Raw genomic sequence first — 26,059 nt, 5'->3', positions numbered from 1 at the left:
TCATTTATTCAATAAGCATCTACTTTGTGCCAGGTACTGTTCAAGGAACCTGAGTTAATCACTGAACAAAATAATGATCCCTGTCTTGGCAGAGCTCATATTCGAGCAAGACAACATCCTTATCCAGCTATTTTTCTCTCTGATCATAGTAACCAAAGTGTTAAGTATCGGAAGCATTCCTCTGAAAATTCATTTGCCATATATGGCCTTTGAGCAGGCACTATTTCATTACTGGTAGAGATTCCAGTGTCTGCAGCTTGAGTCCACTACTCACAGGTGCATGACTTGGCAAAGTTACTTCATCCTCATCTATAATACAAAGATAATCATAACTCTACTGGACTGCAGAAGAACTGAGTGAGCACAAATGTGCAAAGTGCTTAGTTTGGCACACAGAGGTTATTAAAGCATTATCTATTACTTTCATTCAATTTCCAAAGAACCAGAGATTAGGTTACTCAGGCAATAATAGGGGAAAATAACACCAATGGTAACTTGTAAAACATTTTTATCTGGACTATTTACTCTCTTTCACCATTAAGAATTCTTTCCCTCTTTTCAATTGGTTTTACATCATATCTAGTTAAGTTTTACAAAAGCTAAAAAATGTGATCTTTACATATCCCATGGTATAGTGTCAAATGATCCTGAAGTCTGCATGTATTAAGAGATTTTTAATCTAATGAGAAAAAAAAATTTAAGGTCAAAATTAGATTCACTTTCTCAAAACTTATAACAGCAATTATTTCAAGAAACCAAAATCAAAACATTAGAAGGAGCAAATGCCCACTTCTAATGTTTGAATAGGTAAAAAGCACTCTTAATCTCTAGGACCTATACCTATGAGGTTGCCAATATTCATGAACTCAAAGGCTAATTCTTAATCCAGCTATTTACACATAATACAAGGACAGTCCTCCCAAATTGATAGCTCTTCCGTATTTATTAAAAATGGGTCTCTTTCTTGGTTCAAAGTTTACAAAGGGTCAACAGGTTACCTGGGAAGGGCTAACACCCACAATTTATCAGTGATCAGCCTGGGAGGCACATGCTGCGAATATAGCTCTCTCCAAAGCCCAGTCCATTAATTAATATCACTGTACCAAAATCAATAAGATAGCCTGGTAAAACACATATCCATGACCGCTTTTAAAGGGATCAATTTTGGTAAAGCCTAATACTAGATGGATTCTAAATCCACTCTTTGCCCTCTTTAGGCGGGAGGTGTGGCTCAGCAATGGTAATACGAACACACACGCATCAACAACTCTGTTCATTCACAGGCACAGTTCCGACCCCAATCTCGGGGCGAATGCCCAGAACCAGGGCTTCAGTACAGTAGGCGCCTCCCGACTCCCCAGTGGAAATCCAGGGTGATGGTCAAAGACCGCGCGTCGAATCCTCCCGCCCCAGACTAAGCCAAAGTCCAGCCGATCCAGAACAGAGCGCAAGGGGTTCCTCCAGCACCTATGGGACGCCTTGGAACCTGACAGCGGAGCGAGGCCTGCGCGGAGGAAGGTCCCAAGTACCGCGGGACAAGACGACCTGCTCGTCCCTAGCAGAGGACGCTGCACCGCGGACGCCTCCGGGCCGCCCTCCCACCCGCTCCCGAGAAGGTAACAGCAGAGGGCCCGGGTTCCGACGCGGGCTGGAAAGGGTGCACCGCCGCCAGGCAGAGGTGACCCCTCGGCGCGGGACCGCGGGCGCGGACCACCTCGCCCTGCCAGCGGAGAGGCGCGCGCCAGCCAGCTGCCGGGTCCGTGCCCGCGCTGAAGGTGCCCTCCCGCGGCCCCACGGGTCTGGGGCCCAGGCTACCTCACGACCGGAGCCGCCGCTCCCGCTGCACAGCCCGACCACAGCTCCTCGGAGGCCGCGGGGGTCCTCGGCCGAGTCACTTGACGCGGGTCAGGCCGGCGTACCCGCGGCGCTCCGGCGGACACTTGGCCCCACGCCCCGGGCCGCCAGCCGCGCCCACCACCAATGCGCTCGGCCTCCCGCGCCAAGGTGCTTCTCTGCACGCTGCCGCGCGCGGCACCTCGGGACTCGTAGTTCCGGCGCGGAGGAGGCGCGCTCCTAGCCGGGACGTCCTGACCCGTGACCTCGCGCCCCCGGAAGTGACGTAACAAGACTCGCGTGGCGCGGAGCCGCTGTTTCCGCAAACAGAATCGTGGGTGGCTGTGTAGGTGAGTGTGGCCGGCGGAGCGGCGGCCGCCCGGTGCTGTTTTGTCGTTAGCCTGTCGGCTGGAGGGGGCAGCAGAAAGAGCGCGCCGACTCCAGGCCGGGCTCGCCTCGCACGAGCCGTGCGCCTTCCGCACCGGCCGCGCGGAGCCCCCGGCGCTCGGCAGAGTGGGTGCTGCTCGGGGCGTGCGGACGGGCGGGCGGGCTATGGCTCCTCCGCAGCGCGCGGGCCCGCGCGACCGTCGCAGAGCCGCACCAGCGCGCGCCCGGGGCGGGCCCGGAGTGAGGTCCGGAGCGGGCTCGTTTTGTCCGAGCGGTGCCACAGAACCCTGAATCGAGGTCCAGCGTTAGGCCGCGAGGGTGACGTAAGGGGACTGCGGCTGGGGAGGCCCTTCTGTGGCAGCCCTTCTGTGGCGTGGTCTCGCGCCCTGGCTTGACAGGCGAGCTGGCGGCCGGGCGGCTAACTGGTCCTGGGAGGTGTAGGCCGGCGGCGGAGCCGGCTCCGGAGGCGTGGTCCAGAGCCTCGCTCGGCACCCCGCGCTTTCCCCGGGGTCTGAGGCCCGCGGCTGCTGGGATTCTGGGGCCAGCTCGAGTCGGTTTGGAGAGTGCGCCTGTGAGATTCTGGGGTTCAGCCTCCACGGTGGGCAGGCCCGTGCCAGCGAAGCCCTGAGCCAGTTGACGCCCGGTTTTGAGTGTCCTTATTCATTACTGCAGGCCTCCTGGGTGCTATGCCCTCTATTCTGGGGGATCATGTAGCGCATGTGTGGAAAGATTGCCCGGTGTAAATACTGTAAATACAGTCCACGCTGAAGTTCCAGGGCTAATTTTAGGCGATAATTGCAGCAGAAGATGATAAACCAGAGTGTTTTATTTGAACGTAAAATCTTTTTCTTTGTAAGAAATAAATGAAGGAGGAGAAATAGAAATCTGATAATTCGGAGGCCAGTTTTCCTAGATAATCATTTTAAATAGTCTGCAGATTACTTTTCTGGTTGACCCCCCTCCTCCCCCCAATCAGTTCTTCCTGCTTGACATCTTTTGGTACTGGTAACAAAATACCTTACCCAACCAGTGAAAGTTAATGTTCCTTGAAATCCATCTGGGTCTCATAGTGACTCTTTATATCTATTCCCTTAAGCAACTTGATATTCTTTTTCTTTGTGCACAAGGCTAAAAAAAGAAAAAAAAATACCTCTTCATAATTTCCAGGTTCTGAATTTAATCTATATTTAATGGATCTCGCGTTTTCTTTTTTTTTTTTTGGTTGAGCTTTTGCTTTCCCTTTTCTACTTCCTTTGAATAATACTGTTTAACAGTTTAATAGTAGTATGTATGTAGTAAGTTTCTTGAACACATAATTCACATAGAGCTCCTCTGCAATAGGAGAGCAGTAAATTTACTAACATAATAAGCAAACCACCATAATAATTCCTGTCCAAAAGATATTTCAGTTCTATCCCTCGCCCTTCCGTAGGCCAAAGAACATATTTGAAAAAAAACTTACTGGTTATTAAACTGCAGGCTGATCTTGAAACTTGTCTAGAGCCATTTCAACTCTCTTCACTTTTCACCTAATTGGAATGCCCATTATGAAATAAGTACTTCAGTAGTTCTTGCTATTCAATTCCTTTTTCTCTTCTTGATTCACTTAGCCCCTTAAACCAGAAGAGATATCTAACAGTTCCCTTTATTAAGTAGTTTAATCCAAAGGATTTAATAAGTATTTACATTCTATCAATTTTAGTTTAGAAAATTACTACACATGAATTGGGAAAAGAGTAATATTTGTGCTTAGTTTTCGGTTAACCACAGTTGCTTACTAATAAAGTGTGTGCTTCTGTTGGGTACTGCAAAAAACTTGGGATTTGGGAATTAGGATGCTCCACCTTATTTGTATATCCTTGCTTCTTTTGTCAATTTTAATGCCCATAGTGATTTTTATGAATAATTACAGAAATTCATACCTAATACACATATATTAACATTTTGCAATATTCTCTCTACAGTGAGATAATGAAATTAAATGACCAGCTTCTATTTAAAATTGTTTTAGAGTTTGGGCATTAGTGTTTGTAAATAACATAAAATTCTTGCCATTCTAGTGTTGGTTCATGAAGTTTTATCATCGATTCAAATAATCAAGAATAGAAAATTCTGCAAAAGCAGAGGAATATTAAAAAATGGCTCTTGAACAGGCAAAAACATCAGTAAATTCTGAAACAGAGACTTCATTCAGTATTGATGAAACCACAACAGCTTCTGGGACTGGGTTTTCTGTAAAGACTTCTGTCTGTGGGCAAGTAGACACACCAAAGAAGAGAAAAGAATTTGAAGATGATCTTGTAGAGGAAAGTTCCAGATATGAGGAAGACAGTCCATCCAAGAAAAGAAAACTTGATGTTGAAATTGTCCCAGAGGAAAAAGGTTCTGGTGATGTTGAAGGTGTTTCAAGGAAAAGGAAACTGGAAACTGATGATCTGAAAGATGAACCTTCGACTGGAGATGGCACCCAGAAAAAGAGAAAAGTAGAACTTGAGGATGTTCCCGAAAGGCAGAAGGTATGTGAAATGGGTTTTATTTGTGGTAGAATATGTTAGCTGGAAATGTGGAGCAGATGTGAATTAACGCTGGTTGTTAAATAATCTTTATAAGTTAAGAATATTCTAGTTTTCCTAAATGTGGCTTTAAGACACAATAGGCTTTTAATTATTAGCATTTAATTTTTGTTAGAGTGAACTTGAATCACATGAGGTAATTTTTATGTTATTTCAGAATTCTTACCAGAAAGTTGAAGGCCATTGTTTTTTTTAAAAAGAGAAGAATATATGAGGTCCACATGATTTAGTTACTATTTCCCTTTTCATTGAGTATTCATTCTTTTGGTTTTGTCTGAGGTAATTAAGATGGTCACTTAAAGTGACAAATTTCAAAATCATACTCTGGTCTACATTCCTTTATTGATGTAATTAAACTGCATTTATCTCCAACTTCTTTTTGAGGATCTGGTGCCACCACTTTAATTAATAGCCATCTTTGTCTATGAACTACAGCCATACCAAACTTCTCATTAGTGTAGTTTAAATACAATTGATGAAATTTCCCTGATATTTGCCATGGAAATTGGGGAGCAAAGGATAGCAAATCATTTACAGTATTGGAAAGTTGGGACAGAATCTGGAGTTGGAGAGAAAAGCAAAGGAGGAGCAAAATTTTGGCCATTGTCCCTAAAGAGGCAGGCCATGCTTTTCATGTTGGTGTTCTTGAAACAAAGGGAAGCTTGTATTTTATATGTAGTTTTTCAGAGATTTACTGGCATGTTTTTTTTTTTTTTTTTCCCCAAATGAAATTTTATCCTTAAACCCCACATGTAAGGTAGATAAAAGATGAGGATAAGGAAGGTGGGAGAATCTGAAGCCCTTTACCCACTACGGAATTTTTATATAATGCCTAGTGTCCTTATAGAATGCAGATTGAAAATTGTTGATTTAGATTAATAGTATATAGTGGGGGTCACTGACACTGAGCATAGCCTACTATCTTTTAATCTCTTTAAACATTACCTTATGTTTAATCCTCATAACAATTTTATAATAATATAACAAATGTAATAGCTTGTTTCTGTTTTATTCTCTTGGAACTCAATAGATTGGTTTTTTTTAAGGTATTGTCATTAAAATTATACAGCTGAAAAGTCGATATAAAAATTTTAAACCTAGATTGTTTTTCATAGGGAATAGGGGAGAACACACCTTGGGGGTCTGGTAATGATTAGTGGCATTTACATGGATAATGCCTTTGCTTAGTAAGGTTTACTTCAGTAATTGTTTTTTCTTCCATAAGTCAGATATTCTGAGGTGATTTGGTTTTATGTTGCTATTGTTGGGCTTTTTGTTGTTGTTGTTATTGTTGTTTTTATACCGTGTTCTGAACCTTGAACCTTAATTTTCTTTCTTCTGTTTTCAGAACTTGGAAGGAGGACACAGCTCAACAGTAGCTGCCCACTATAATGAGCTTAAGGAAGTTGGTTTGGACAAGCGTAGTCAAAGTCGTATTTTTTACCTAAGAAACTTTAATAATTGGATTAAAAGTGTGCTTATAGGTATGGTTGGTTTTTTCTTTTTAGTATGGAGGCTGTTTAAAATTTTATTTAATTATTTTGCAGTGCTGGGAATTGAACCCAGGGCCTTGAGCTTGCTAGGAAAGGGTTCTATCACTGAGCTATATCCCCAGCCCTAGCTTTCCTCTTTATTTTTTCCCTTCCCATTGTTAACCATATTTCAAACTACTGGGTTTTTAATTCTTATTCATTCAGTGATCAAAACCTTGACTTTATAAAGCTGGAGCCAAAACAGACGTTTGAGATAAATCTTTTTCTTATTTACTTTCTTTTTCTCTTTTTTTCATTTGGTACCAGGAATTGACCAAACCCAGAGATGTTTAACCACTGAGCTATATTCCAGCCCTTTTTAAAAATTTTTTGTGTCAGGGTCTTACTAAGTTGCTGAGGGCCTTGCTAAATTGCTGAGGCTGGCTTTGGAATTGCCATCCTCCTGTATTAGCTTCCCAAGCCACTGGGATTATAGGTATGCACCACCTGCATGGTTCCTATATACTTTTGATTGATTGCCTAGGGTATTGATGTTAAGTTGATCAGGCTTTTTCAAAAAGCAGTGTGCTACTTTCTACTTAGAATTAAGGTGGTCTAGTACTATTAAGTGGTTATTTGACTCTAATAGTTGTTGGGCATTGGCCTATTGCTTCATTGGTTACACTAAGTAAAGAAAATGGGCCGTGTCATGAGATTTGTTATTAGGTTTGTTTTTTAATCTCTGGTCCTTTAGTGAGTTGGCATTGATGGTCCATTGAACTTTGGCAAGGGAGGGGTTGGATGATTTCTTAGAAGAAATAAAGTTTACTTTGAGGATTAATAAAAACATTAAACTTTTTGAAACCAACATTTTATCTATGGAAACTTACCTTTGAAATTAAAATGGAAGAGAGTGGACAAAATATAATTCAGAATATAATTATAATTAATGAGTAGACTTATGGTACACGAGTTTAGAGAGTATTTGAAGGCTGGTGTGTTTTGAAGCTTTTCAAAAGGGTTATTTTGTTCTATTTTTTTAGCCAGTTTAAGCAAAAGCAAGAATGCATTCTTAATATATTAGAATGAATAAAGTGTTAATTATGAGTATTTTCTACTGGTTTTGATGATAACTTAATAGTTTTCAAAGAAAAAAAAAATCATCTATTCTGAGAAGCATTAGGAGTAGGAATTAACTAGGCTAATTTTAAACCATTTTTGTCATTTTTATTTTTAACATTAAATAACATTTTCTTATTACATTATAGAAACGTGATTTATTTGATTCTGCCATTGTTGGCTAGGGTAAATGAGTGTCTGCTTCTCTGAGGGTTTTTTTTTTTTTTTTTTTTTTTTTTTTTTTTTTTTTTAAGGCTAACATTGTGGCATTTTCAGCCTCTTTTTTTTTTTTTTTTTTTTTTGTCCTGGGGAAAGAACCCAGGGCCTTGTATATGCTTAGCAAGTGCTCCACCATTAAGCTACATAACCAGCCCAAAGTATTGGGCTCAGCCTCTCTTCTTTAGGCTCTGACCTAGTCCTAATTTCTTTTCAGATGTTTTTCTCTTAATTATCCTTATTGAAGCAGGTAACTTACTGGATATTTTTTTTAACAATGTATCATTTAACCATGTATTTTTTTCATTGAATAAATATTTTAAGCCCATATTTGCCACATTTTATTTACATTATTTTTATAATTAGGAAATGCAGCAATTCTTTCAAAGAGCTCTTTGTGGTCCACACCTGTCTTGCTTGTAATGCAGTCAGTGTGATCTGTGCCAAGCTCCCTTTTGGTGTTTCCTTTATCTTCTAAACACATTCTTTATTATTCATTTTTTTGCTTTTGTAGTGCTTATAGCTTAGCAATAGTTCTTGAATGTGATAAAGTTTTTTTTTTTTTTTAAATAATGTTTCATGGTAATTTTCCTCTTAGCCTTACTATGTAGAAATAGATTTTATAATTATTTATTAACTCTCTCTGGTTGTTTTCATGATATTTTTTTAAGATTCATGACAAAATTAAATATGGAACACCTGTGCTTCTCTCAAATTTACTTTCAGATCTTATAGACATTGAAAGGCAGAAGTATTTGTATAGAATGTTTTAGCATCAAAATAGTAGTACATGCATGAACTTAACTGAGGTTGCTCTACTTGGTTATTAATTTGGGCACCTATGATTTTTATTTGTTGGCTATTAATGTATTTCAGTAGATAAGGGTGTTTAAAGATTCTGATGATCTGAAAATTAAAAGGCGAGTAGAGTTTTTCAACAAGTTTTTGTTTTTCTTTTAGTGGTAAGCCTGATTGCTTTTATGTGAATCAGAAACTATTGGTCAATGTGTAATTGAACACCTAGAAACAGAAAGCTAAAAAGAATGAGTAGTTTTTTTCTCTTATTGCATCTTCTTGTATAAATTAGAATTTGAAACGTTTACTGTTTGATGTTGACTCAGATTCTAAAAGTAACCTTCAAAAAGCTGCCTTAACTTTCTGAAGTGCCAAACTGAAGTGCCAGTCTTCAGATATAGATCAAGTTAGTTAATTCTTGGTCATATTTTGAACTGTTAAGTTACAGATAACTAAGTAAATGAAGTGTAATAATTTATATTACATATTAGACATTGGTAGATTATTAAGTAACAGTTTATGCTTCAGTAAAAGTTAAGAAAAGATCATTTATTATGCCTGATTTCTCTCTTAGGGGAATTTTTGGAAAAGGTACGACAGAGGAAAAATCGCGATATCACTGTTTTGGACCTGGGATGTGGTAAAGGTGGAGATTTGCTAAAGTGGAGAAAGGGAAGAATTAGCAAGCTCATTTGTACTGGTAAGTTAACCATGTCTAGGAAGGAATGGCCAGTGATCAGTCTTATCAGTCAGGGGAATGGGCAATTTGAAAGATCTCTTTATTAGCAAGAGCTAAAACATCTTTAGGTAAGGTGTCTAGGGGCTATGTATGAGAAGGATGTTTTCAAAAATTAATTGTAAGACTTTTCTGATGATTTTGTAATAGATAGTGAGCCTGTGATAACTTGTTCTTCCCCAAAGGAAGGAAGCTATCAAAGATAATAGTCATGTCTACAAGACAAATTTGAAAAGATCTCCACTGGCCAAGGTAGAAATTTGAACATCAAAAACAACAGTGACTCAGCATGTCAAATGAAAAAGACTCATGTTCACTCTTAGAGGTTGCTGAGAGATTTATATTTTGTAACTCAGTACTTTAAGAGGAAGGAATAAAATGTTTTTCTTACCTCTTCCCTACCTGAGCAGTATTTCATGGAAACCAGATGGTTGAAAGAGGAAATTTCTTTATTGAAAAATCATAATAAAGAGAGGACAAATGATAGAGTTAGAAAATCATAGATCTAGGCCACAATCTTAACAAGATGCTTAGCCATTCAGTGAAAGGGTAATAGGAACTTAACTGTTAAGTTCCTCTCCTAGCACCTGGGCCCATGGTCAGCCGGGCCCATGGTCAGCCTGACCCTTCGGTGAGCCAGGCAGACGCCACACTCCTTGTGATGTGAGGAGTCAGAGGAAAGAGAGCAGTATCTCCTGGAGTTTGCCTGAGAAGCAGCTCTCCAGGGTTTTGGTTTGGTGAGCCCTGTATACTTTAAAAATTATTGAGGACTCTAGAATGCTTTTGTGTATGTGGTTCTAGCTATAGATTGATTTTTATGGTTTTAGAAATAAAACAGTTTTAAAGTGTTTTGATTCATTAAAATAAACTTCATGAGAAGACTGGTATTTTTCTTTACATTTTTGCTAGCCCTTAAAGACTGGAATAATAGCAGACAGCTAGACTTGTGGTAGTGTCTGTAGTCGATGTTTTATGTTACTTTAGTTGATACATAGTTATAAAACGAAAAAAAATTTTTAATAGCCTTTTCAGATAATTATGGATATTCATCTTTGATTCTATATCAAAACTCAACAAGTGGTAGTTCCTTAAAGGTTTGTTATAATGTGGAAACTCTTACCTTATTGATGAGTTCTCCATACTATGTTCCATAAAAATCCATTAGTGTGTCCTGCACATTCTGCATGGTTTTATAATATTTGGGAAATTCTGCAAAGTTATGCAGTTCTAAGTGTTGAAACCAAGAAATCACATTTGTTTAATATCACCATTGATGAGAAAAGCTCTAAGTATTAGGAAGCTGCTAACCAGTGGTGGCCAGTACAGCTTTTTCAGAATTTTAATTTTTGCTTAAAAGTCAAATTTTATCTTTGGCAACAAATACTATCCATTGTTGTTTTTGAAGTGACACTTAATTTTCAAGAATCTATGTCTCTAAGATACTCTAGTCTGAATAATCATTTTTTTTTAACCCATCATTTTTTCACATCAGAATTACTTTCTGTAAGAAAAGTGGCCAATGTGCTCACAACTCAGAACAAGTCACAGTAGCTTGTTCTGTAAGGCAACTGGCAACACTTGGTTATATGACAAAACCAAGTTTTGTTACTTCCCATTTCATCACACACAATATCAAAAGACATGTATTTAAGAACCAAGATTTAATAAAATTATGTTTTAGTGACTTATCAAGGACATTAAGGGAACTGGCTTTTTGCGTTGGTTCGTAGTGGTGAAGAGTATGTGAAGTGTGGCCAGTGGCATTTCCTGCTGCTGCTTTGTATTGATGATGAAGTGCTTGTATCATAACCTAGATCCTTTTGAGAAATAATGCGAAGTTTTGCACTGGGACAAAGAATTTTTTTTTTTTTTTATTGGTTGTTCAAAGCCTTACAAAGCTCTTGACATATCATATTTCATGCATTAGCTTCAAGTGAGTTATGAACTCCCATTTTTACCCCAAATACAGATTGCAGAATCACATCGATACACATCCACATTTTTACATAATGCCATACTAGTAACTGTTGTATTCTGCTACCTTTCCTATCCTCTACTATTCCCCCTCCCCTCCCCACCCATCTTCTCTTTCTATCCCATCTACTGTAATTCATTTCTCTCCTTGTTTATTTTCCACTTCCCCTCACAACCTCTTATATGTAATTTTGTATAACAATGAGGGTCTCTGTCCATTTCCATGCAATTCCCCTTTTCTCTCCCTTTCCCTCCCACCTCATGTCTCTGTTTAATGTTAATCTTTTCTCCCAGCTCTTCCTCCCTTCTCTATCCTTAGTTGCTTTCATTATATCAAAGAAGACATTTGGTATTTGTTTTTTAGGGATTGGCTAGCTTCACTAAGCATAATCTGCTCTAGTGCCATCCATTTCCCTGCGAATTCCATGATTTTGTCATTTTTTAGTGCTGCGTAATACTCCATGGTGTATAGATGCCACATTTTTTAATCCATTCATCCATTGAAGGGCATCTGGGTTGGTTCCACAGTCTAGCTATTGTGAATTGTGCTGCTGTGAACATCGATGTGGCAGTATCCCTGTAGTACGCTCTTTTAAGGTCTTCAGGGAATAGTCCGAGAAGGGCAATAGCTGGGTCAAATGGTGGTTCCATTCCCAGCTTATCTCCATACTGCTTTCCAAATTGATCGAACCAATTTGCAGTCCCGCCAGCAATGTATAAGAGTACCCTTTTCCCCACATCCTCTTCAGCACTTGTTGTTGTTTGACTTCATCATGGCTGCCAATCTTACTGGAGTGAGATGGTATCTTAGGGTGGTTTTGATTTGCATTTCTCTGACTGCTAGACATGGAGAGCATTTTTTCATGTACTTGTTGATTGATTGTATGTCCTCCTCTGAGAAGTGTCTGTTCAAGTCCTTGGCCCATTTGTTGATTGGGTTATTTGTTGTCTTATTGTCTAATTTTTTGAGTTCTTTGTATACTCTGGATATTAGGGCTCTATCTGAAGTGTGAGGAGTAAAAATTTGTTCCCATGATGTAGGCTCCCTATTTACCTCTCTCATTGTTTCTCTTGCTGTGAAAAAACTTTTTAGTTTAAGTAAGTCCCATTTGTTGATTTTTGCTATTAACTCTTATGCTATGGATGTCCTATTAAGGAATTTGGAGCCAGACCCCACAATATGTAGATCGGAGCCGACTTTTTCTTCTGTCAGACGCAGAGTCTCTGATTTGATATCAAGGTCCTTGATCCATTTTGAGTTAACCTTTGTGCATGGTGAGAGGAGGGGATTCAGTTTCATTTTGTTGCATATGGATTTCCAGTTTTCCCAGCACCATTTGTTGAAGATGCTATCATTCCTCCGTTGCATGCTTTTAGCCCCTTTATCAAATATAAGATAGTTGTAACTTTGTGGATTAGTCTCTGTGTCCTCTATTCTGTACCATTGGTCCACCCGCCTGTTTTGGTACCAGTACCATGCTGTTTTTTTCACTATGCTCTGTAATATAGTTTGAAGTCTGGTATCGCTATACCGCCTGATTCACACTTCCTGCTTAGAATTGCTTTTGCTATTCTGGGTCTTTTGTTTTTCCATATGAATTTCATGATTGCTTTATCTATTTCTACAAGCAATGCCATTGGGATTTTGATTGGCATTACATTAAACCTATAGAGAACTTTTGGTAATATCGCCATTTTGATGATGTTAGTTCTGCCTATCCATGAACAGGGAATATTTTTCCATCTTCTAAGATCTTCTTCTACTTCTCTCTTTAGGGTTCTGTAGTTTTCATTGTATAAATCTTTCACCTGTTTTGTTAGGTTGATTCCCAAGTATTTTATTTTTTTTGAGGATATTGTGAATGGGTGTTTTTCCTCATTTCTGATTCAGAAGTTTTGTTGCTGATATACAGAAATGCCTTTGATTTATGCGTGTTGATTTTATATCCTGCCACTTTGCTGAATTCATTTATTAGTTCTAGTAGTTTTTTTGTAGACCCTTTTGGGTCTTCTAGGTATAGAATCATATCATCCGCAAATAGTGATAATTTAAGTTCTTCTTTTCCAATTTAATTTCTTTCGTTTGTCTAATTGCTCTGGCCAGTGTTTCGAGAACTATATTGAATATAAGTGGTGATAGAGGGCATCCCTGTCTTGTTCCAGATTTCAGAGGGAATGCCTTCAGTTTTTCTCCATTCAGAATGATGCTAGCCTGAGGTTTAGCATAGATAGCTTTTACAATGTCAAGGTAAGTTCCTGTTATCCCTAGTTTTTCTAGTGTTTTGAACATAAAGGGATGCTGTACTTTGTCGAATGCTTTTTCTGCGTCTATCGAGATGATCATATGGTTCTTATCTTTAAGTCTATTGATGTAGTGAATAACATTTATTGATTTCCGTATATTGAACCATCCTTGCATCCCAGGGATGAATCCTACTTGATCATGGTGCACAGTTTTTTTGATGTGCCTTTGTATCCGATTTGCCAGAATTTTATTGAGGATTTTTGCATCTAGGTTCATCAGAGATATTGGTCTGTAGTTTTCTTTCTTTGAGGTGTCTTTGTCTGGTTTCGGAATCAGGATGATGTTGGCCTCATAGAATGAATTTGGAAGAGCTCCCTCTTTTTCTATTTCCTGAAATAACTTGAAAAGTATTGGTATTAATTCTTCTTTAAAGGTTTTGTAAAACTCCGCTGTATACCCATCCGGTCCTGGGCTTTTCTTGGTTAGTAGTCTTTTGATTGCTTCTTCAATTTCATCCATTGATATTGGTCTGTTCAAATTGTGTGTATCCTCCTGACTGAGTCTGGGCAAATCATATGTCTTAAGAAATTTATTGATATCTTCACTATCTTCTATTTTATTGGAATATAGGTTTTCAAAATAATTTCTAATTGTCTTCTGTATTTCTGTAGCATCTGTTGTGATATTGCCTTTTTCATCCCGTATGTTAGTAATTTGAGTTCTCTCTCTTCTTCTCTTCGTTAGCATGGCTAAGGGTCTGTCAATCTTGTTCATTTTTTCAAAGAACCAACTTTTAGTTTCGTTAATTTTTTCAATAGTTTCTTTTGTTTCAATTTCATTGATTTCCGCTCTAATTTTAATTATTTCTTGCCTTCTGTTGCATTTGCTGTTGTTTTGCTCTTCCTTTTCTAGGGCTTTGAGATGAAGTGTGAGCTCATTTATTTGTTGGTTTTTCCTTTTTTTGAGGAATGACCTCCAGGCGATGAATTTCCCTCTTAAAACTGCTTTCATTGTGTCCCATAGATTCCGATAAGTTGTGTCTGTATTTTCATTTATCTCTAAGAATTTTTTGATTTCCTCCTTTATGTCTTCTGTAACCCCTTAATCATTCAGTAACATATTGTTCGTTTTCCATGTGACATTGGATTTTCCCTTCCTCCTTTTATCACTGATTTCCAGTTTCATTCCATTATGATCAGATAAAATGCATGGGATTATCTCCACCCCTTTATATTTACTGAGGGTTGCCCTATGGCATAATATATGGTCTATTTTTGAGAAGGATCCATGTGCTGCTGAGAAAAAGTAAACTTGATGATGGTTGATATATTCTATGTATGTCAGTTAAGTCTAGGTTATTGATTGTGGTATTGAGTTCTATAGTTTCTTTATTCAACTTTTGTTTGGAGGATCTGTCCAATGGTGAGAGAGGTGTGTTGAAGTCACCCATAATTATTGTGTTGTGGTCTATTTGATTCTTGAACTTGAGGAGAATTTGTTTTATGAACTTCACAGCACCATTATTTGGTGCATAAATATCGATAATTGTTATATCTTGTTGGTGAATGGCTCCTTTTAACAGTATACAATGTCCTTCCTTATCCCTTTGGATTAACTTAGTCTTGAAGTTGATTTTATTCGATATGAGGATGGCCACCCCTGCTTGCTTGCGAGGACCGTGTGCATGGTATATTTTTTCCCAACCTTTCACCTTCAGCCTGTGTGTGTCTTTTCCAATCAGATGTGTCTCCTGGAGGCAGCATATTGTTGGATTTGTTTTTTTAATCCACGTTACCAGCCTATGTCGCTTTATTGGAGTGTTTAAACCATTAACGTTTAGAGTTACTATTGATATATGGTTTGTACTTCCAGCCATGTTTGATTTTTTATTTTATTTTATTTTTTTAATTTAGTTTGTTTCTCCATGATTAGCTTTCCCCCCTCTGACTGTCTTTACTGAGGTACTTCCCACTGTTGGCTTTGGTTATTGTTTTTCATTTTTTCCTCATGTAGTGTTTTTCAAGATGCTTTGCAATGCTGGTTTTCTGCCTGCAAATTGTTTTAGCTTTTGTTTATCGTGAAAGATTTTTATTTCGTTGTCATACCTGAAGCTTAATTTTGCTGGATACAGAATTCTTGGTTGGCATCCATTGTCTTTCAGTGTTTGAAATACATTTTTCCAGGATCTTCTCGCTTTCAGCGTCTGTGATGAAAAATCCGTTGTTAACCTTATTGGTTTACCCCTGAATGTAATCTGCCTCCTTTCTCTTGTAGCTTTTAATATTTTCTCTTTGTTCTGTATATTGGATATCTTCATAACAATGTGTCTTGGCGTTGGTCTACTGTGATTTTGTGTGCTCGGTGTCCTGTATGCATCTTCAATTTGTATATCTGTTTCCTTTTTTATTTCTGGAAAGTTTTCTGTAATTATTTCATTTAGTAGGTTACTCATTTTCTTGGTTTGATTCTCTATCTCTTCCTCTATCCTGATGACTCTTAAATTTGTTTTTTTTATGTTATCACATATCTCTTGGATGTTTCTCTCGTGATTTTTAAACAGCCTATTTGAGTTGGCTAGACTCTTTTCAAGATGATATATTTTGTCTTCATTATCTGACGTTCTGGCTTCTACTTGCTCCACTCTATTAGTGATACTCTCATTTGAGATTTTAATTTGGTTTATAATTTCCTTCATTTCTAAGATTATTGTTTGATTCTTTTTTATAATCTCTATCTCCTGATAAAGATGCTTAACTTCTTCTTTTATCTGTTTATGTAATTCATTCTCAGTGTGTTCTTTCGCTGCTTGAATTTGCTGTCTCGTATCCTCTTTAAGGTTCCATTCCATCTGTCTAAGGTATTCCTTGAGTTCTTTATATGACCATTTTTCTGATGGCTCTATATCCTCCTGAATATTTAGGCTGTCCTGCATTGTTTGTACTCCTTTTCTTCCTTGCTTTTTCATACTGCTCATGTTGCTTCTTGTTCTGTTTGACTGCAGAGTTACTGTTTACTCCTATACATTTATTTGATGTAATTCCCGGTAGGTCTCCTTTCAGCTGAATTTTGCTAGAAGTTTCGCATGTAGGTGTATTAATGGGTCTCTCTGATCCCGTTACTGCGGAGGCATTGAAAGTGCTGCTTGCTCGCCTGCCTCCATGTTGGGTCCTCCGGGACAAAGAATTTTAAATGAAATAGAACTTCTTGCTGATACCAAGGCTGGATTTCACACTAAGTTTATCAGTTGAGATTGTTGTCTAGATTTTTGCCATTCTGTGTTGATGGTCTCTAACACTCTTCTGCCTTTCCAGATATTGCTGATATTTCTGTCAAACAGTGTCAGCAGCGGTACGAGGACATGAAAAATCGTCGTGATGAATATATTTTTAATGCAGAATTTATAACTGCTGACTGTTCAAAGGTACAGGGTTTTTGTTTTTGTTCTTGTTTTCCATGCAATGCATTTATTAAAATGTGTTTTGAAACATTAAAAATTTTAGGACATTTTCGGTTTCAGCTAGAAACTCTATTATGATAAATTCCCTTCAGTAACCCATTGAGTACTTCTGGGAATTTTTTTTGCTTTCAATAATTTGAGTTGTTGAAATTACTTTGTTGCCTTTTGATTTGGGCGAGATCTATTTTCTAGTATAGTCACCCCTTGGTAGCCAAGTGGGGTTTAGGTTCTAGGACCCACAGATACCAAAATTCACAGATGCTTCAGTCCCTTAAATAAAATCTGGGGGAGGGGTGCACAGTATTTGCAGATAACCTATTTACATACTCCCACATACTTGAAATATCTTTAGATCATTCACAATACCTAATATAATGTAAAAAATATGTAGATGGTTCTTAAACTGTATTGTTAAGGGACTAATGACAGGGAGAAAAGTATACAGATTCAGTGTGTTGTGGGGCATGTCGCTCAGAAAACACACCAAGTCTCAGTTTTGTCCAAATTGAAGAGTCTTTATTTAGCTGGCCAGCCAGCGACTGCTCCCCAGAGGACCCATAACTGTCTCTGCAAGGAACAGCCCTAAGCCTGAGCATTTTAAGTTATTTAAAGGCAAAAACCACATCCAGGTTGACGTAGCTGTAAGCAAGCAGGTACAGAAGCTGGATTGGGCAGTTAGTGAGGCAATGCAGTGGGTACATTGGTATTTCCCACAGGACTTTCCAGGTTGGCATAGCAGCAAGCAAACAGAAGGGAAGTGGGTCAAAATTACCCTAGTTGAGTACAAGTTAGAGAATGGTTACTAACGTCTAGACAATCAATCTCTGACAGGGTATATCACCCAAGAAAAATGGAAAAAGAAGAGAACAATTTTTTGTTATATTTTGTGTTGCCAAGTATATTAGTATATTATGCTAGATAATTGTTAATGGGTACAGAGGTGGGACTTTCCCATGGGAGAAGCATTTCTTACATGATATGGAGTCTCAGGGTAAAATGGAGTCTGTTTGGTCATTACCCATATGGCCTGGCCCATAACAAATGTGTTTTTTTTTTTTTTCAACCCACAGTTGGTTGAATCCATTTGTGTAGAACATGAAGCTGGGATGGGCTATTTAAGTAGAATTGAACCTAGTATGTTTTCTTTACTTTGTAATTTATTAGTTTCCCAGCATAGCAGAATCTTTTTGTTTTTTCCATCTTCCACCTTTTTTGTGTGTGTTCTGGGGATTGAACCCAGGGCCTTGTGCATGTGAGGCAAGTACTCTACCAAATGAGCTATTTCCCCAGCCCACTTCCACCTGTTTTGAAATTTCTGAACTATTTAAGATTGAAGAGTTGTAGAGGTACTTGAGCAGTGAAGATCCACTGTGAAACTGATGCTGCTTATCTGACTTTGTTAGCTCATTTAAACACTGGGTGGCTTTAATCACTGTACACATTTTGTTTATAATTTTGGAAGTAAGAAAGAAATGTAGTAAACACTTGTATTTATTTAAGATTCCAAAGGTCAGGTTTTTCTCTTTTTTTAACCCAAGTTGTTATTGAATGTCATTTTACTTCAGCTATCAAATAAAGCCAAATGAAGGGATTAATTTTTTAAGAGTCATTTGATTTTTTTTTTTTTTCCTGGTTCCTGGGATTGGACTCAGGGGATACTTGACCATTGAACCACGTCCCCAGTCCTATTTTATATTTTATTTAGAGACAGGGTCTCACTGAGTTGCTTGGCATCTCACTATTTGCTGAGGCCGACTCGAGATCCTCCTGCCTCAACCTCCCGAGCCACTGGGATCATAGGCATGCACCATCAGCACCCGGCTTGATTGACTTTTAATGTGATTTTAGGCTTACATTTTTAAAAAAATATTTATTTTTTAGTTGTAATTGGACACAATACCTTTATTTACTACTTTTTATGTGGTGCTGAGAATTGAACCCAGGGCCTTGTACGTGCTAGGCGAGCACTCGACCGCTGAGCTACAACCCCAACCCTAAGGCCTACATTTTTAAATTATTCTGAAAATGGGAAGCAAGTTAGTCTTTTAAACTAGAATGAAAGAATGATTTCTTTTTAGGTTCTTATATATAACAAGGGAAAAAACAGTTTGAAGACTTTGAACAAAGATTAGTTGGCAGGGCATATTTTAAGAATCCTAAATTCTGGGAATTAATTTAGGTAAAGTTTTTAATCTATGCTGTTAATTCAAAACCTTAACCCATTTAATTTGTTTCAGGAACTTTTGGCTGACAAATTTCGTGACCCAGAAGTGCGCTTTGACATTTGTAGTTGTCAGTTTGTCTGTCATTACTCATTTGAGTCCTCTGAGCAGGCCGACATGATGCTCAGAAATGCCTGTGAGAGACTCGGTCCTGGAGGTTATTTTATTGGTACAACTCCTAACAGCTTTGAACTGATGTAAGCACTTTTAACTACTTTGAGTTTATAGAATATTTAACATTAAGCTTACAGAATCAAGTAGCACATTTTGATCACAAATAAAATTTATACAAATATGCCATTTAGTTTTACAAATGCTGACCACTTTGATAATGTATTTGAGTAGATGCTCAAAGATGAATTTTTAAAAATCTTATGTGGAAGTTGGAGACTTACTTACATTAAGCCAGAGGTTATAGTTGTAGGCAGACTCCCCAGTCAGCTGCTGAGGCCCAAAGACTTAGCCCAGCTGTCACGAAAGTGATACCTTCTAGCTTAATTTTATTAGTGAGACTGTTAATGGTCTTATAGTATGCTGATTCTTAAAAGTAGCTTGAATCCAGTTACAGAGTCAATCAAGTGTCTTTTGCAATTGCATCATATAGCTTTTCAAATACATAATCTGGTTTAAATAATTTATACTGATCACAATTTTAATATTTTTGTTGGGGTTGGGGAATAACTCTTCTAGAAGACGCCTTGAAGCTTCAGAAACAGAATCATTTGGAAATGAAATCTATACTGTGAAGTTTGAGAAGAAAGGACATTATCCCTTATTTGGCTGCAAATATGACTTCAATTTGGAAGGTGTTGTGGATGTTCCTGAATTCTTGGTCTATTTTCCATTGCTAACTGAGTAAGAATGTCATTTATCTGTTACTATTCTTTTTATGTCTTATGAGTAAAAGAAAGGGGAAGAAAAACCAATATTGCTACTTATCCTCTATTTTAAATGGGGTCCAAAGGAAAGGTCTAGCCATGTATACAAGATGGTAGCCTCAGATCCAGGATTGGTTCCCTAGGCTTCCTATAGCCCAAATTTTCTTTAGTCCTGTAGTTATTTAAGAAAAAGAGCCAGTTGCTTTCACCTTGTAACAGAAAATAGCTGACTTTACAGTTAGCAAAAAGCTTTTCTTTACACAACTGCTTGTAATTTTGCTAGTATAAAATGAGTTTTATTAAATCAAAAGTCCTTCTTTTGAATGAGCTGTGTATCAAAGTCTTGCATTTCAGTATAGTTTTGCAATTGCCTATATCTTACCAGCAATGTTGATAATAAAATCCTGATTCAGGAGTGTATTCTCCCATGTGCCTGAATTCCCAAGAGTCGTGGTAAGCTGTAGATTGTAGGAATAGTTGTGATGCTGGGCTCTATCAGGTAAAGCTTTGAGGCCCTCTCATATGTCTTGATATTGGTGATTTCCCTGGTGGGGAGAAGATAAGATCCACTTAAATGGAGCCCATGTGACAGCTGACCAAACTCAGTTCCCTACTTTTTGAAAATAAAAATCTGTTAAATATCAACTGAGAAAAGCAAGTTTTATTGTCTGCTTAGTTTTGCTTGGTGATTGTTTAAATTGGGACTCAAGTTAGTTTTTAAAATTATGGTTATAAGGTTTTTAGGAGTTTATAATATGTACAAGTTCTATACAATGGTATAAGAAGGTCAAGTAACATTATGACTAGTCATGAGGAAAATTCTATGTATGATTTTATAAATATTAGCTATTTATAACATTTTTTAAATTCTTAAGATTTAGTTAGCTTTGGAGAAATTTATCACTCTTCAAACTTTATAGAAGAAGAAACAGTTTTATTCTTCATAAGTGCTACACAAACTTACCTGTCTACCTGCTGCCTAATAATGATAAGTTGCCTAATTGGATAAACTTATGAATCACAGTACTCAGTTTTAATATCTAATTTTTAATTAATTTATTCAAACAGGTACTTAATGAGACAGTCTGAAAATGATAGCAGGTTTAAGATGCCCTTTTCCAATAAAAACCTGAATAAAAATATAAATAGCTTTTACTGCAAAACCTGTTCTTGTTATCCAAATTTGGTTCCTTGTAATTGGGATATTTTTAGGTATGAAACCTGGTTTCCTTTCTAAAGACTTTCTTTGAAGATTGATAGAATCAGAGACTTATCTTTGCTCATGCTGACTTTCCAAGAAGGGCTAATTGAGATAACAGAGGGTCCTCAGTTACCTGTCTGCTGTCCCCTCACACTCAAGCCCTCCCACCTGCCTTATGAAGGTTTTCCCCTTCCTCTCTCTCTCCCTTTTCCCCTTTTTTGATGGTACTGGGATTGAATCCAGGACCTCCTGCATGCTAGGTAAGCACTCTTCTACTGAGCTGTCCCCAGCCCTTTTTATTTGCGTCAGAGCTTGCCAAGTTGCATAGGCTGGAGTCAAATTTGTGATCCTCCTGCCTCAGCCTTCTGAGTAGCTAGGATTACAGGTATGCACCGCTATGCCCAGCTTCCCCTCTCCTCCTCCTTAAAATCATTAAGGCTCTTATTGTTGTCAACACATACATAATTTTTATAAACTTTGCAGATAGAGTGGAGAAAACAAACCCATGGTGTAATAGGAGACACTTGAGGATTTCAGGAAGACACCTGTGAAGGAGCGCTAAGTCAGGGTACGAAGGATGAATGGATAGTTGAAGGCAGGAAGAGTGTTTCTAACATAAAGGACACTGTGGGAGAGTCTGGAAGTGGGAAAGCTTGGCTAGTGCCATGAACTGAAGGAAAGCCACTGTGACTGGATCATAGGGAATCAGGGCCCAGCCACTTGAGAGATGGCAGCATCCCTTTATAAATGAGCGCCTCAGAAGCCATGTTCAGAGCTTCCAAATTGTGTCCCAATACACTGGAGTTCAGTGAAGGAGGCTAAAGAGGGTAGTGATATGACCAAGGTTATCTTTTTGAAAACTTATTTGGTCCTATTGAGAGAGGGTAAAACTGGAAACAGGAGACGAGTAAAATGGTTTCTGGACTGAAACAGCGAAATGATGATTGGTGCAGGATGGTGGCAAGTGAAGGGGTAGGAAGTGGACACTAAAGGACTCGGTCAAGTACAAGCATAGTCCGTGTAGGAGACCGAGACATAGATCTACTGCAGTAGCAGAGATTGGCAGAAAAGCAGTCGTGAGGTTCAGCCTTGGATATGAGAAGTTCGAGGACATGACACACGGGGGAGTGATATCTGATAAGCAATGGAGTAATGGAATATGACTGGAGAGAGCGAGCCTCAGACAGCTTTCAGCATGCTGGGTAGTCAGGACAGGCAAGAGAGGCTCTGAGCCACACTCTCTCAAACCCTTGAAACTTAGAAGTCAGGTTAAAAGAAACCTATAAAATAAACTAAAAAGAAGCAGTCCAAGATGTGTGTTAAAGTTAATAGTGCATCCTGCCAGAGAGATGAGAGTGAGTCTTTTAAAAAGGCAGCTGGCAGCTGTTTTCAATGCAGCCATAGTGTATCAACCAAAATAAAATGGAATTGGTAAAAAAGTATTCCCTGCAGCCCCTAAGAAGTTATTCTTTCTTTCATTTCCTGACTGACTTTTTAGGAAACAGAAGCTACTCACTAGGATTTAGAATGCATGTCTTTGTTGGTGGGGTTATCAGTATGTCAACTCTTCAGTTTTTTATTTTTAACTCTTATAAATTTATGATAGAAATAATCACTTTTAGAGTTAAGCCCTGATGTCACTGTTTTCACTGCAAAAATAAGCTGCTGAGGAACATTTTGAAAGCCTTTTTATTAATCTTTTTTGGACAGAATGGCAAAGAAGTACAATATGAAACTAGTCTACAAAAAAACATTTCTGGAATTCTATGAAGAAAAAATTAAGAACAATGAAAATAAAATGCTATTAAAACGAATGCAGGCCCTGGAGGTAAGTGTTTAGAAAAGATAAAAAAAAATTCCAGATGTGGTGAACTTGTTTGACTGTTCTTGAGATACTTTCAAGTCTGTTTAGATACTGGTTAGGTGTGTCATATGTTATATTTATATTACACAGATTGTCATAACTGCTCAGGACTGTTGAGCTCATAGGACAGAGCTTGAAACAGAAACTTTCCATGATGGGTACTAAGTAACTACTTAATGAAGGAATGAATGATGCTGTTATCAAATTCAGTGCACTGTTTTATAGTAGCCTCAGGACAGTTGGCATGGGGGACTGGATATTTCTTTGTGGTGAGATGCTGTTCTGGGCACCCTCGGGTGTTCAGCAGCATTCCTGGCTCTATTCACTAGATGCCTGCCAGTAGTACTCCTGGGACCCAGTAACAGACACAGGCAAATATCCTCTGGCAGGTAAAATTACCCACGGATGAAAACGGTTTCTTTACAACACTGCCCTATGATTACATCAGAATTTTAGAACCTTCTTGGCCAAAGTGTAAGATAAGCTCACACCATTTGTAATTTTGATCTTTGATAACTATTTAGCAAGACTTTAGTCTGTTATGCTATTATTGCTGGGACTCTTGTCCTCCTAATAAAGCAGTGAAGGAGTCTACAAACTATAAACAGTCATTGATTGCATTTCTTTTTTTCCTTTATCAAGCAGTGTTTAATTGGACAGATCTCAACTATTCAGTGAGATGCTTATTGTTGACCAGGATCACAGACCAGAAGTATACTTAAAATGGCATTAAAGTTCAGAGAGTTCATTGAATTCAGAATATTCTTTTAATTACTTGAAACATACTTCATCTTATTCTCATAATTACCCTATAAATTAATAAAAGCAGTCACCTTTCCCCCTTTTTCTTATTAAAGAGAGAGAGAATTTTAATATTTATTTTTTAGTTTTCGGCGGACACAACATCTTTGTTTGTATGTGGTGCTGAGGATTGAACCCGGGCCGCACGCATGTCAGGCTAGCGCGCTACCGCTTGAGCCACATCCCCAGCCCCTCCCCCTTTTTCTGTACTCTTTTCCACATTTTTTACTGGTGCGTTATAGTTGTACATAACAATGGGATTTGTTGTGACACATTTGTACACATATATGTCATATATGAATGTAATTTAGCCATTATTACTTCCTAGCACTTCCCTCACTCCTACTCCTTGGTTCCTTTCTTCTACTGATTTCCCTTTGATTTTCCTGCCATCTGCCCCCATCTTACTTTTCACATCTTTTGAATGGGCAACCCAAGGCCCAAAGAGGAAAAATGAGTTGTTCAAGTTCACATAGCTATTAGCTTTTATAGTTTGTTTAGTGTTATAGGTAGTAGTCAAAAGTCTCATGTTGAAGTTGCATCCATGCCCACAAGATGAAGTGAGAAGATTTTCTTTAAGTCTTAAGTGGTCTTTTGCAACCCAATGTCAATTAAATGTTCATTAGTTATGTTTCCTGTATTTTAGAATTAGGAATGTTTTTGTTTGTGCTGTATTCAGAGCAGGAGCTTATTTCGTTTGTCTTGATGGAGAGGAGAAAACTGGAAACTCTGCATCTTATGTCCCCACATGCTTTATGCCTTTAGCACACTGCGCTTACTGACAGGCTTTGCATGCACAATGGTTATTTATGCTTAGCACACTAGTGATGAATTCATTTGTGTAACTTATTTAAAATGTACTTAGAAGATGGGGTATGAGATACCAAGGATTTATGGTGTGTTAAGCACTCACACACAAGCAAAGAATTTAGCATGATGTGAGAGTACTAGCCGTCTTGAAAATGAAGTCATGAAGGGAAAAGGCCGAGAAGCACGAGAGCTGTGGATGCTCAAGCAAGTAGTAATAAATGTCGTATTTCTTTAGCACATTCTTCTCCATTTTTCCTTCTCCCCTGTGCTGCCTTGAAAATGTGACCTATCACCATGGCTCTCTGGAACATAAGCAATGATAGCACACAGCTTGGAAAAGTCCTTTAGTTTTTTCCTACTTCTTGACCAAGACTCTTCCGATGGCCTCTAAATGACTTAAAGGAGCGGCCAGGACCTGATAAGAAGATGTTACTTGGGTTGCATTATGGAGGACGGTTTGGAGGTGCATTGAGACCAGAGGTGGAAAGAACAGTTAGCTTTAGTCTAAGAGATTTAAATTTGATATTTGCTATAAAAGTCTTACCTTTTTGAACTTGCATCTTCTGTTTTGTTTTTTGGTGGTACTGGGTATTAACCCAGAAGTGCTTTACCACTGAGCTACATCCTCGACATTTTTTTTTTTTTTTTGGGGGGGGGGGACAGGGTCTCACTAAGTTGCTGAGATAGGACTTGCAATCTTCCTAGCTCAGCCTCCTGAGTCCATGGGATTACAGGCACATGCTACTATTTCCAGCCACATGTTTTACTATCCTAAACAAGGACTTCTGTTGACTTGAATTTTTTATATGTATTATTTCTAATTGCTATTGCATTGCCATCATATTAACATTTAGCTCTTATGGTAATACCTCTTCTAAGCTTTGTATTCTAAGAGAAGAAATCTCTGAGTGGCTGTTAAGAAGATGCAGTTTGTGCCACTAAATGGTCCTGGGTTGTAATTAAATTATACAGTTTGTTCCAGACCATGAATATTCCAATATTGTGATAAAAATTGGCCATAATAACTGCTTTAAGAGAGGATTCCTTCCATTTTAGTCAGCTTTTCATTGCTGTGACCTAAAGACCTGACAAGAACAACTTAGAGGAGGAAAAGTTTATTTGGGGCTCATGGTTCCAGAGATTCAGTCCACGGTCAGCCAGCTCCATAGCTCTGGGCCCAAGGTAAGGCAAACATCATTGTGGAGGAGCATGACAGAGCAAAGCTGCTCAGGACATGGCAACCAGGAAGCTGAGAGAATTCCACTCACCAGGGAAAAAATATAAACCCCAAAGTCACAACCCTAGTGATCTATTCCCTAGCCACACCCTACTGCCTACAGTTACCACCCAGTTAATCTATGTCAGTGGATTAGTCCATTGATTGGGCTACAACTCATAAACTAATCATTTTATCTCTGATCATTCTCACACATGATCTTTTGGTGGCCACCTCATAACACTTCCCCACCTTTTTTC

The 26,059-nt window shown here is 38.4% G+C and overlaps 1 protein-coding gene across 6 annotated transcripts in view; it reads left to right on the top strand.

Moving 5' to 3' along the window:
* The first annotated feature begins 2,045 nt into the window (after positions 1 to 2,045).
* The window catches only part of RNMT (RNA guanine-7 methyltransferase), a 91,740-nt gene continuing 67,726 nt past the window's right edge, over positions 2,046 to 26,059 (top strand). For 4 of the 6 annotated variants that reach the window (XM_081262554.1, XM_081262549.1, XM_081262552.1 and 1 more), the window contains exons 1-8: positions 2,046 to 2,183; positions 4,281 to 4,736; positions 6,142 to 6,277; positions 8,970 to 9,095; positions 16,662 to 16,771; positions 19,045 to 19,226; positions 19,720 to 19,884; positions 22,819 to 22,936. In XM_081262554.1, the coding sequence (XP_081118680.1) occupies positions 4,359 to 4,736; positions 6,142 to 6,277; positions 8,970 to 9,095; positions 16,662 to 16,771; positions 19,045 to 19,226; positions 19,720 to 19,884; positions 22,819 to 22,936 (1,215 nt within the window). In that variant the 5' untranslated portion in view covers positions 2,046 to 2,183; positions 4,281 to 4,358. The other 2 variants (XM_081262550.1, XM_081262551.1) reach the window with 2 other exon arrangements.

The sequence above is a fragment of the Spermophilus citellus genome (assembly GCF_964194105.1).
Source record: "Spermophilus citellus genome assembly, chromosome: 12".
Lineage (NCBI taxonomy): Eukaryota > Metazoa > Chordata > Mammalia > Rodentia > Sciuridae > Spermophilus > Spermophilus citellus.
The sequence above is the reverse complement of the archived record's forward strand: the minus strand, read 5'-3'. Positions and strand labels throughout refer to the sequence as shown.